Source organism: Stylophora pistillata, chromosome 1 (assembly GCF_964205215.1).
Source record: "Stylophora pistillata chromosome 1, jaStyPist1.2, whole genome shotgun sequence".
Lineage (NCBI taxonomy): Eukaryota > Metazoa > Cnidaria > Anthozoa > Scleractinia > Pocilloporidae > Stylophora > Stylophora pistillata.
In genome coordinates, this window is record NC_142519.1 from 55,225,233 (window position 1) to 55,237,342 (window position 12,110).

The following is a 12,110-nucleotide window of genomic DNA, read 5'->3' on the forward strand; positions in this document are numbered from 1 at the left end:
ATGGGACACCGGATTACAAGTCCAGCACCCTAACCACTAGGTCACGCTGCCTCCGGAGAGTAAAAGAATGAATTACACACACTTAAAGAAATTCTTTGTTAACTACCATGCTTTCATGACAGTAGGACAAATGCAAGCCGAGTCAATGCGTCGGCTTGGGTTGTTATGTTTGTAAATGTTAGGTGAAAAGTAATACAAGAGGTTCTAGGAGTGGTAACGATGAGATTTTTTACAGTGGCGGCAGCTCTTTTTCAGCTATGAGTTCGTTAATCGTATTTTTGACATGTTTTGATTAATGGAGGTGAAATCTTTGTCAACCTTTCGAAAACAAGAGGTGTCAGAAAGTTACCGCAAAGCTTCTTTTTGGTAGAGGTCGGTCCGCCAAACAACTACCGCGCCGCCCTTGTCGGCCGCTTTGATAACAATGTCTTTGCGTTTTTTTAGGCTTTTCAGCGCTGGCCACTCTTTAGAGGAAAGATTGGGAAATCTAGTGCTACGATTGAATTTAAGTTTGTTGATATCGTGGCGACCGAAAAGGCCCTGAAAAGCCCCTTTGGGGGAGTGATCAATTATTATTATGATTAATATGATGATGGTGATGATGATGATTATTATATTTGTTATTACCATGATTATTAAGACTATTATTATCACTATTATCATTAATAATAATAATAATATAGATCAATTTCTATAGCGCATTTCCATGTAAATGCTCTAATGCGCTTTACAACAATGTGCGGGGGACTTTTCCAGACTGCCGGCGGCAGTTTACAATTAATAAAGGAGAAATTTTTACAGATGCCCCCTCCCCCCCTTCCCAGTAAACAGGCCACACCACATCACAGTAATCTCGTGATGTGGGTTCTTTAACGTCCCTTGCCGAAATTAACTAATTGATAGGTGCAGGAGACGGGACCTCCGGCTTTACGTCCTATCCGAGAAGACGAAGCAATGTGAGTGAAGCGTCTTGCTTAAGGACACAACGTCAAGCCCCAGCCAGGACTTGAACCCGGGCCATCTGACCTAGAGTCCAGCGCACTGACCACTGGACTACTCACGCCTCATTCCTTGAACTTCCTAATAGCGGAAACGTGGTCGGAACGTTTTCAAATACTAACCTTCTTTCAAAATCAATCGTCTTTAAAACACTTTACCGACGAGGTACTACTTTTCTTTTCTTCTCTATTTATGCGGTCTTGTTGCAGTCGAGAGAGAGAAGGAGATAATCGAAGAGGATCGCCAACTTCGGAGAGCAAGAAGGAACGTCACTTGGTGAGTCTCGCCTCCATTTCATACTTTGTCTCGACAAAAAGAAAAATAGATACTGCTTTGCAGAGGTTTCAACGCTTTTGGTAAACCCAAAACGAAAGATATTAAAACACCCAATTAGAAGTGAGAAAAATATTTTGAAGTTGTCGATGAGGATTCTGTCTGCTGATAAACGACGGCATCAATGAGCTCTGTTGCTCTGTTTTTTTCCTTTGCATCTTGTTTGTTAAGAAGGTGTCACAAGTTCTACAGACAAATTACAGAGCGTAGTAAAGCAGTACCCTTAGTATCACTTATTATTATTTCTTTTACTATGAGGTTTTTCCCCTTGCCGTAAGTCTTTTTCTTTTACCGCGAGGTTATTTCTTCAGCCGTGAGGCTATTTCTTGTGCCGCGAGATTATTTCTTTTTCCGAGGGATTATTTCTTTTGCCTCGAGATTATTTCTATTGCCGCAAGATTATTTCTCTTGCAGCGAGGTTATTTCTTTCGCCACGAGATTATTTCTTTTGCTTCGAGACTATTTCTTTTGCCGCGAGACTGTTTCTATTGCCGCGAGACTATCTCTATTGCCGCGAGGCTATTTTTTTTGCCACAAGGTTATTTCTATTGCCGCCAGGTTATTTCTTTTGCCACGAGATTATTTCTTTTGCCGCGAGATTATTTCTTTTGCCGCGAGACGATTTCTATTGCCGCGAGGGTATTTCTTTTGCCGCGAAATTATTTCTTTTGCTGCGAGACTAAACTTTTGCTGCGAGTTTATATCTTTTGCCGCGAGACTATTTATTTTGCAGCGAGACTATTTCTTTTTCCGGGAGGTTAATTCCTTTACCGCGAAGTAATCTTTTGCGGCGAGGTTATTTCGTTTGCGGGGAGGTTATTTCTTTTGCCGCTCGGTTATTTTTATTGCCGCGAGGTTATTTCTTTTGCCGCGAGGTTTTTTCTTTTGCCGGCAGGTTATTTCTTTTGCTATAATGTAAACTCCGCCAACAAAGATGAAGTATATGTTTACGTTTACGTTGCGTACAGCATTTGAATGAAAACAAAGCCTTGGAAAAGTCTTACATTTCAATTAAAAAACCAGCGACAAATTCATGATGCAAAAAGGCCACAAAACTCAACTCAATTCCAAAGGAGAGTCCATGCTAATCCCAGTGTCACGTTCAAGGTCTCTGAAAGTGAGTCATTAATTGATCAGGTCACGCATGTCGCACTGGAATACCCCAAAATTACAAAGGAGGAGAAAAAGAGAAAACTGCCTCGATATAATTTCAATATTGGATTTAGTTTGTAGCTATAGTTAGTTGGTAGAGGGGAGCTCAAGATGGCTGATCATGGACTTAGTTCTCTTGGTGAACTTTGTCTGAAGACAAAGACTAAAATCTCGCTGTCCCGAACGACCAAACAAAATTTCAAAAACCAAAAATGTGCTCATAAAGGTTTTTCTTTCTTTCGGCTGTTTGCAACAGAAACGGAGGTGATTTGTTTTACAACCGCATTTTCTTAAGAAAACTGTTAGGAAGACTGAAAAAACTGTTTTCTACTGTGGCCTATAGAAGACATGTCGCATTTTATCGAGCGATAGAAATAAAATATGGCGCGATGATTTAATTCATTATATAGCTGGCTGATAGAGCTGGCAGCGCCCACAAGCAAGATGAAGTGAATCTTATGTTCTGATTGGCTACCCGAGCGGGCAAGACGAAGCGAATCGTATGTTCTGATTGGCTACCCGAGCGGGCAGGGCAAGATGGGCCCATCTTACCTGCTCTGGACTTCCCGCTTTCATCCCGCGCAAGAGAAAAAGTGCGTGGAGCGGACTTACAAAGTTCGTAACTTTTGGATAATGTCGGCGACAAAGTCGCCATAAGCGGATGCTGCTATAAAGTCTGACTGACTGCATCAGTGATTTCAGGATCTGGATGATATCGGACAATCTAACGCTAAATGACGACAAAACAGAGTTTCTTATACTAGGCAAAAAACAACAGCTAGCCAAACAGCCAGCTTGCGAAAATTCGGAGAGTGTCATGAACGCATTCAAAAGAATTAACTTAGGATTATGTAATGCATTTTTTTACTCTCTTAGGATATGTCTAGTGTGTGGTATTTGTATTAGTCAAGTAATTCCTATTCTTTACTTATGTAATTAACCCTTATTCTAAATATTCAATAGTTTTCTTCCCTTTTTTTCTCGCACCTTGCATCCGTATTTAATGAAGGATTTGGCCACGGTTACGAAGAAATGAGGTGAGGGTTGGCGAGTTACGAGCGAAGAGCGTGGATAAATTTGAGGGAAAGAAGACTAGGCACAATATCATTTCTGACAAATTCATTCAGAGAAATCGTTCCACTTTACGGTAGGTAACCATTTGCCTGGGAACGGGTGTGCAAAGAATCTACCAGACTGTGAGCTAAAGGAAGAAGAGACAGTAACTCATTCAACAACAAGTCTGAGCGAGTCAAGTTACGACAAGTTTGAGCGAGTCAAGTTACGACAAGTTTGAGTGAGTCAAGTTACGACATGTTTGACTGAGTCAAGTTAGGACAAGTTTGAGTGAGTCAAGTTACGACAACTCTGAGTGAGTCAAGTTACCACAAGTTTGAGCGAGTCAAGTTACGACAAGTTTGAGCGAGTCAAGTTACAAGTTTGACTGAGTCAAGATACGACAAGTCTGAGTGAGTCAAGTTAGGACAAGTTTGAGTGAGTCAAGTTACGACAAGTCTGAGTGAGTCAAGTTACGACAAGTTTGACTGAGTCAAGTTACGACAAGTTTGTGTGAGTCAAGTTACGACAAGTTTGACTGAGTCAAGTTACGACAAGTCTGAGTGAGTCAAGTTACGACAAGTTTAAGTGAGTCAAGTTACGACAAGTCTGAGTGAGTCAAGTTACGACAAGTCTGAGTGAGTCAAGTTACGACAAATTTGGGTGAGTCAAGTTACGAGAAGTTTGAGTGAGTCAAGTTACGACAAGTTTGAGTGAGTTAAGTTACGTCATGTTTGACTGAGTCAAGTTACGACAAGTCTGAGTGAGTCAAGTTACGACAAGTTTGGGTGAGTCAAGTTACGACAAGTTTGAGTGAGTCAAGTTACGACAAGTTTGACTGAGTCAAGTTACGACAAGTTTGAGTGAGTCAAGTTATGAGAAGTAAAAAGTTGAAAACTGCAAAGTTTTCAGAAGACGGAGCAAAGCTGAAACGAAGGAAACGAGCAAATTTGAAAACTAATGAGACGGGAACCTGGTGGGAGAAACGGGAGTTTGTTTCGGCAGGGCACCGTTTGTTGGTGGAGCATGATGAGTTGTGGGCAAGACAAGAACACGGACGCGGGCGTAAGGTTAAACCTAACCGAACTGAACTGAAAAAAAACCCTCCTTTTTATCTTAATGATACTCTTGTAAATATAGTTAGCGCATTCTAGTTTAAAATTATTACGTTCTTGTAAACTCTTGTAAAGTAATTTAGGTAAATAATTTAGCAATTTAGTTTTATTGTCATATCAAACTCACAGGGTACAAATAGTCTCTTACTGAATTTCGTGACCACGCCCACTTCATCGACCCACTCAAATCGAGTGCGATTTTTTGGTGTTATATCATCTTGCCGACTCTCTGTATAAAAAGTTAACAATGTACCACCGAAATATTGAACTATAATATCATGGCTTTCCATTTTGTGTATTTTCGTACTACAAAGTAAAGTTTTTCCCTCGTCATTTTCACCTTTTCCCGAGCGGGTCCGTCAAAATTAAGAAGGCGTTCGTGGTCAAAACAAGACCGAGCAAGGAGTCTTGGGCGATTTCTCTCTTATGCAAGCGCAAATTGAAAATATACCGCCAAAATCAAAGAGAAGAATAAATTTCCTTTGTTTTGATATGTAAATTGTCGAACAAGGAGCACATTTAACCTCGTCAAATGGCTAGTCAAAACAGCCACACCTTCCTCTTTTTGGTCGTTTCCTGTTTTATAAGCGTGGAAGCAGTGGGAGAAGAATCGGGTAGCTCGGAAAGCGCTTCACCATCGTTTACTTACGAGATAAACAAGTAAGATTTGTAAAGTTATTTTCCGAAAGAGTCGGAATAAATACATTTTTTTCAGGTTAGATTGCTGTTTTTGCCCTAAACGTCGTCCAATAAATTTTTCTTGCAGCCTGCTAATCTATACAATTTCGAAGGAAAATATTCAGATGCTTCACCGTCCCCGAAGGGGGTTCTGTCCTGGTGTACCGGTTCACAAGGGAATTACCATTGTTCTTTCTTTGTTTAGGAGTTAACGGTTAGCTATTGTGAATTGTTTGGTCTTTTGTATTGGCTCTTGTGAACCGGTACACGAGGACAGAACCCCGAAGGGTCTCCACTCATCGAAGCGTGTACCGTAGCCAATGTAGTGAATTTTCAGTCTCTTGTTGGGTTTTTCAACCTCCGTGACTTCAATATCATACAATTTTGTGTCTTTTCTCTGTGAAATGACCTTTTTAACAGGGGTGTATGCTGAGTAATCGTTGCAGAATCGCTTTGGTCCTCTTATCTCTCTTTGGCTTGTCCGCCATTTTGAAAATTTGCTCCGGAGGGCATCTGGGTTAGCGGCCGCGCCAGGCTGGAACCGACAAAAACAAATGTCCATCGCAGTGGGGAAACAGTTTGATATGATTATCGTAATTAGGGTAAATAATTTAGTTTATTGTTTTTTAATTTTGTTGTTTGTAATTTTTAATTGCCATATTGTCTTAGTTACAGTAATAAATATTTCTAAGCCTACATTTAGTTGTATTTCGGAGTGTCTTCTCGGGCTTGTTCATGTTTCGTGTTTTGTGTATGTTGGAGAGCGCCCACCTTTGTGGCGCGGATTTGTCACACGGTGATAATTCTTTTTTATCAGAGCGACTACTTTTGTTTGACAAAAGATCAAGAATAATAGGCGTTCAATATTCTAAGCTCCTCACCTGGTCGATATTGCAGCTTCCAACAGTATTTATGCTTAATCCATTTACAGAAATTACATTATTAGGAAAGTTTTCTTTGTCAAGAAAGTTTTCGAGTTTATGCCGAGAAAGTTCTGCCATTGTGCTTGTTTCTACAGACCCATCTCAAAAAAGAAAGAAATTTAAACTTTTCCTTATCCCAGCAAATTTATTTATAAGTGGTCTGACGCACGTTCACTGCCATTTCTTTAGTGGCCATGGACTTAATGTAACGAAACATTATGTTGTTCGAGTTAAATCTCAATTATCACATTTTTCCTAGAAAACTTGGACTGAACTTAAAAAGCATCAAGTTAACCCTCTTAAAAAAAAGCAAGAGTACAAAAATTCAACTTTTAACTCAGTTTTATTGTCAGCATTTTAGTATTGACTGCTGTACACAGTTACAGTGAATAAAAGCATCGCTCCGTTTTCTTGAAAGTCTGTAGTAAAATCGGTTGAGCTATCCCTCCGAGCCTTAAAAAAAAAAATTAAAAAACATTAAGAAGAAGAAGAAAAAAGTCAGCTGGCCTTAAACAGAGCTCGCATCGAAATCAACCACAAGACCTCCACAAGATATATATAATAAATTCTGATTGCCTTGTATAATGGCCGTCCCCTTTGTAGCAGTTGTTTGATCTCGCAACTCAACCTGCTCTCTCTAAGAGTGAAGAACGTGTAATATAATAAGATGAAATAAAATACATCTTCTGCGAAGACCATCAGTGTGATGAAGAAAACAAAAAACCTAAAAAACTGAAAACTTCTTCCTCAGCATGGTTTCTATAAAAAACAGCTTGGTAGGTTTTTTTAGCTGCTTAAATTGATGCTTTAAGTAATTTCACCTTTTCCCCCTTAAAACTGAGTTGAATATCTAAGGAACACTTTTTACTGCAAATAAATGCAGGTTATGATTATTTTTTCTTGGCTCCACAATGTTTTTATTCTCTTTTGTTCATCCAAAAGCTGACAATATTTTTTATGATTTTTTTCCAGAGACCGAGGGTATTTGTACCAGGCATTTTTTCTATTGCGCTTTCAGCAAATAACCGAAGGCAAATAGACCGGAAGCAAAAAGGTGAACAAAAAATATTGCGTAGCTAAAAGACGATATACATACCGATCAGAGTCTCTAAAAATCACTAACAAGCACCACAAGAAGCAGGGCACATCCTGATCACGGCATCTGGACTGTAATGACAGTCACCCCTATCTGCCCAAGCCTTACAGTCAGGATGGCGATCCTCACAGTAGGACTCTAATGAAAAAAAAATAAAGGAAAGCTATTTTGTTTTGTTTGATTTTGGATTTGCTTTGTTCTCTTGTTTAGTTGTTTTTGTTGTCTTGGTTGTTGTCGTTGTTGTTGTTTTTTTTAACTTAAATACAATACCACAGAATACAGCTGAAAATACTCTTTAAGGGGCCGCCAGGGAGGGGAGAGGAGGGGGTTCGGAAGATTTTACTTATGTCACAATAAAATTGTGTCTGTTCCCACAACAAAGGTCTGAAATGTTCTTATGATCCTCATTCCCGCCACAGGAGATACATAATCACTGGTCCCCAAGGAATGACACTCAAAGGTAGCAAAAGGATATTTTACAGGTGGGAAGTTGGTTTTGATTCCGATTTTCGTATTAAGAGCACTGTGTTATCATACTAATTGAGGGGTCTCGGGACGGTCAATCGTCAGAGGAACCAGTTGATATTTGCCAGTGCTTTCGTATTTCTAAAACAATTTAAATTAAGAAATCAGAAGGAGTAGTAGTTGTAGTATCAAAATCAAAATTAAATAATTGTATAAAGTAAAAAATAGATGTATGAAATAAAAATAAAAATAAAAAATGAAAGATAAATGAATAAGTAAATAACCAACCCTTGAACCTATTCCCCCATGCATATATGAAAAAGAATAATTTGCCTCCACTTCAATGAAATGCTTGATTGTGACGAACGAGATTTTAATGAAATTAGGTAAGTTCTGGAATGAAGTGCTAGTGACACTCGATCATATAGTTTTTTAATTCCGCTGCATCAGAAAGTCCTTTTGTTAAATGCAGTTGGTGATTTTACTTCTCCTAAAAGGCTAAGTAGATTAATTTTCATCGATTTATTTCCAAAAATAATGATTGGAAAAGATTGCCTGCCGTGGTCTTCCATGGCCTCCTCATAATTGTTCACTTTCTTAGAAGTAGAGGTTTCCTGCTAATAATTGCTTAACCTTTCAAATCTCAGTTGAACGTTCAAAAATGTACACTGGTAGACCACTTGTAGATGACAAAGATTTTTCCTTCTCTTGTGAAAACATACTTTACAGGTTTTTTTTAACGCGTTGAACGGTATTTGAGTGGTACAATTTTGCATCAGTCCCACTGACAAAGTTTATTTTATCGGCTCCTCGCCTGTCAACAGGGATTCCTACTTTAAAATAACCTTAAGGCTACTATCCCAATGCATAACAAGTTATTATAAATTGAAGCAGTAAAATCCTCACCACATACGCCACAGGTTCTGGGACAAGCTATCAACTTGTGATAGTTATAGCAATCGTTAGGGTGTGTCCCTCGACAATCTTCTTTGTCAAAGCATCCTGGGAAGAAAATTAATATTGATAATCCTATGTTTGTGTTTATTTGATTAAACGTGCTAAACACTCGAAAGTTCTTTGGGGGAAATATCACCGATAGAAAACTTCAGGAAGACGTACATAACGTAGATTGTGTTTGGGTTCACTTTAGCAAGTTCATTTGTCATGATGGTGTTATGATATTACCGTTGTTATGATGTTCTTAGCTCTTTAATTTGATATCGAAGGCCTAAGGAAGGATATCGTTGTGATCTGCCAGTTTCAAGTGAAGAGCTTATTACCATCTAAAATGAACTGTAAAATACATCTACTTAAACCAGGTCACGGTGAAACACTGAAAAATAAGACATTTTTTCTTTGATCCTACACAACAGTGCTAAAAGATAAAAGCGATAGTTTTTATCCCTGGAAGGGACAATCATCCATCAACTAGGAAAGTAAGTCTGTTTGTAGTTCCTCTTGGTAACCTGCTCTGTAGACTCAGCAAATCTAACAACATACCGTGTGCTCCACCTACAAGAAAGTAATTAAAACTAAATTAACTAAAGAGAAGAAACTGGAACTGAATACTTGAGTTAACTTTGCTCAGTGTCTTAGCTGTGTCGATAAAGAAAAACAGCTTTTTGCTCGTGGATTTGTGTACACAGGAATGAGCGACTCCATGTTTCAAAGCATGAATCTTCTGCTCGTAAGGAGAGCAATTGATTTTCAAAACTCTCAAGAAGTCTTACGTATAAAACACGTCTCTTTCCCATTGTTGGCAAGACCATAACCGTGAAAAAATTTCTCAGCGTGACCCATACCGTTGGTTCATGACATGAAAATCCACAGGTCACAGCGTTGTAATGTCATTTTTGAGAAACTCGGTATAAGCGACATACTTCAGACTTAAGAAATCAGGACTCCCCGGTGTAGTTGTTGCTTCGCGTGTGTGCATAGTTCCGTCAGTGCGTGCTTGTATATGCGTGCGTATGTTTATACTTACAATATTGAATGCTGCACATTAGCACCAACATAAGCAACAATAATCCAAGCTTGGGAGACATGGCAGACAAGTCTAGATAAAATAAAATAAAGAAATTAGACGTTAGCCCATTTATGGGTTTTTGTGTTCTGTTGTAATTATTCTTATTGCGAGAGACATGGCAGACAAATCTAGATAAAATAAAATAAAGAAATTATACGTTAGCCCATTTATGGGTTTTTGTGTTCTCTTGTAGTTATTCTTATTGCGAGGAAAACATATAGGTAACAACACTGACGAATGTGTGTCGTTAAATTAACTTTGGCATGGCAAAATGGCAAGGGTCAATAGCTCTAAAGGCAACTAAATATGAAGATAAAATCTCGCGCAGCCATGAACAAACAAGAGGGAGACATAAAAAAAAAATTACTGCAAGACCTTAACTTTTGTCTATTTTCCGCCATTTGTTTTCTAAAACGGAGTTTACCTTTCTGAGGAAGTCTTCACAAGAAGTTCAAGCAAATAAAATGCCTTGCAATTCTCGATAAAGGAGTTGTTTTATGGCATTGAACATCTCATTAAACATGCACCAGTGACAAAATTAACAATTTGATTGCATTGCGCAGCCCATTCAGTTTGCTCAAGAGGCCATGATATCTTGCAGAGCGCTTCATGGTGTTTAATCAAGTGTCTCAAACAAGAAGGTCCTTATTTTTAAATATACCCTTTTAGAGATTAACACCAAGAAGAAAACTTGTTACTGAGGGTATTTGTAGGAAACTGTAGTAATGAACGTTTTTGTTAATTCTATTTCGAATGAAATTAAGAGAGAGTCTTTTGAAGGGAAACTACGATAGAAAGAAAGGTTGGTGACATGCACGAGTGACAATGTTGGAAAGCTATGCCTTCTGACAATTATCGGGTCATCACTAACCGCGGTAAGGTTGTCATTAGACCTTGTTATTTTCTCATAATAGAGCAGTCAGTTGTTACTGTAAGGTAGATAATTACATGAGTAATTAAAACATAGCCTAACGATAAACGTATAAATGCAAGTAAGCACAACTTTCCTACTCTATCGCTGGCGCACGTAACCAAAAATTGTGCATCACTAACTTCCTCTCCAAGTACAATCGTAATAATACTTCGTTGTAGTCAACATATGTTCAACGCCTATGCAATAAATGTAATTCCATCTTGAAGAGTCCGGCGAAAAGTTTGTGCAAAGGGCAAAACAACACACTGAGTACAGTACTCGCTATAAGAAGCGTGACTAGCAAAGAAAGTTCGGTGACATGTACAGGTTTTAATTTTGGAAAACTAACATCATCACTCGAGCATGGCACCAACCCTTCTTTCTTAGTCACGTTTCTTATATTGAAAACTTTTGGTTTGCACACTACACAAAATTTTTACTGTGCTCGCCAAGATCATTACTTGGACAGCTTTTGGAGAATTATCAGCGGTTATCACCTATTGCATAAGGTTTAAGCTGTAGGACCTTGTTGCTTTATCACAAAAGAGCAGTCCATTATTGTTACTGCAAGGTAGATAATGGACTGCGTTCTTTAGAAATAGCATAACCTAATAAAATGATAAATATAAGGAAGCATATATATATATAGTTTTCCTATTCTATCACTGGCGCCGGGGAAAAGTGTGCTTTCGTTTAATAGTTACAACTAAATTAGCGAGCAGAACTTACTTATGTGGTGCATTTTATAATTAGGTGCCATTCATGGTCATTCACTTGAGATTTATTTTGCACGTGGCGGTGCAAATTGAGTCCAATCGACATGCATCAGTGACAGAGTTGGAAAGCAGAGCTTTCCTTTAATAGTTATAATTAGCGAGCAGAACTTACTTATGGGGTACATTCTATAATTAGGTGCCATTCATGGTCATTCACTTGAGATTTATTTTGCACGTGGCGGTGCAAATTGAGTCCAATCGACATGCATCAGTGACAGAGTTGGAAAGCAGAGCTTTCCTTTAATAGTTATAATTAGCGCAACGACAGAGATGGAAAGATAATAATTATAATAGGCAAGAAGATCTTCCTTATCTTTTTCTGGGTTATCACTCGAGGGAAACAGAGAAGTTTTAATTTTTTGAGTTAATAAGGCGCATGTGGATAAAGATAGAGTGGTAGAAACTTCCTCGTATAAAGCCAGAAAAACTGCGAAGGGAAAGATCTAAATAATCTACAGACTTGAGGCCAGTTTATTTAGAAATTGAATTACACTATATTAGTAGAATTTCAGAACTGAACAAAGAGTTTCCAGCAATCTGATTGGTCGAGCGGTTCCTTATATGACGCTATATAAACAGCT

General features: G+C 38.5%; 1 protein-coding gene across 3 annotated transcripts; it reads right to left on the reverse strand.

Moving 5' to 3' along the window:
• Positions 1 to 6,577: 6,577 nt before the first annotated feature.
• LOC148743182 (uncharacterized) lies at positions 6,578 to 11,620 on the reverse strand. 3 transcript variants are annotated; one of them, XM_088763470.1, is made up of 6 exons: positions 11,483 to 11,620; positions 9,799 to 9,870; positions 9,315 to 9,326; positions 8,721 to 8,816; positions 7,350 to 7,487; positions 6,578 to 6,706 (listed from the first exon to the last, which is right to left on the reverse strand). In XM_088763470.1, exons 1-5 carry the CDS (start codon positions 11,511 to 11,513, stop codon positions 7,372 to 7,374), a joined length of 327 nt encoding a protein of 108 aa, XP_088619596.1. In that variant the 5' UTR covers positions 11,514 to 11,620; the 3' UTR covers positions 6,578 to 6,706; positions 7,350 to 7,371. The 3 variants fall into 3 exon arrangements, with proteins under 3 accessions (XP_088619596.1, XP_088619594.1, XP_088619601.1); XM_088763468.1 differs by lacking the exon at positions 11,483 to 11,620 and adding an exon at positions 10,894 to 11,149; XM_088763475.1 differs by lacking the exon at positions 11,483 to 11,620 and adding an exon at positions 10,265 to 10,368.
• Between the last annotated feature and the right edge of the window lie 490 nt (positions 11,621 to 12,110).

What these genes read in the sequence shown, in the direction of transcription:
- LOC148743182 (XM_088763468.1), bottom strand. Translation starts at nt 10,939, where the DNA reads ATGTTGACTACAACGAAGTATTATTACGATTGTACTTGGAGAGGAA. An exon ending in CGATTGTACTTGGAGAGGAA is followed by an intron (nt 9,871 to 10,893) that starts GTTAGTGATGCA and finishes TATTTTATCTAG; the next exon opens with ACTTGTCTGCCATGTCTCCC. An exon ending in CAGAACCTGTGGCGTATGTG is followed by an intron (nt 7,488 to 8,720) that starts GTGAGGATTTTA and finishes TTTTTTCATTAG; the next exon opens with AGTCCTACTGTGAGGATCGC.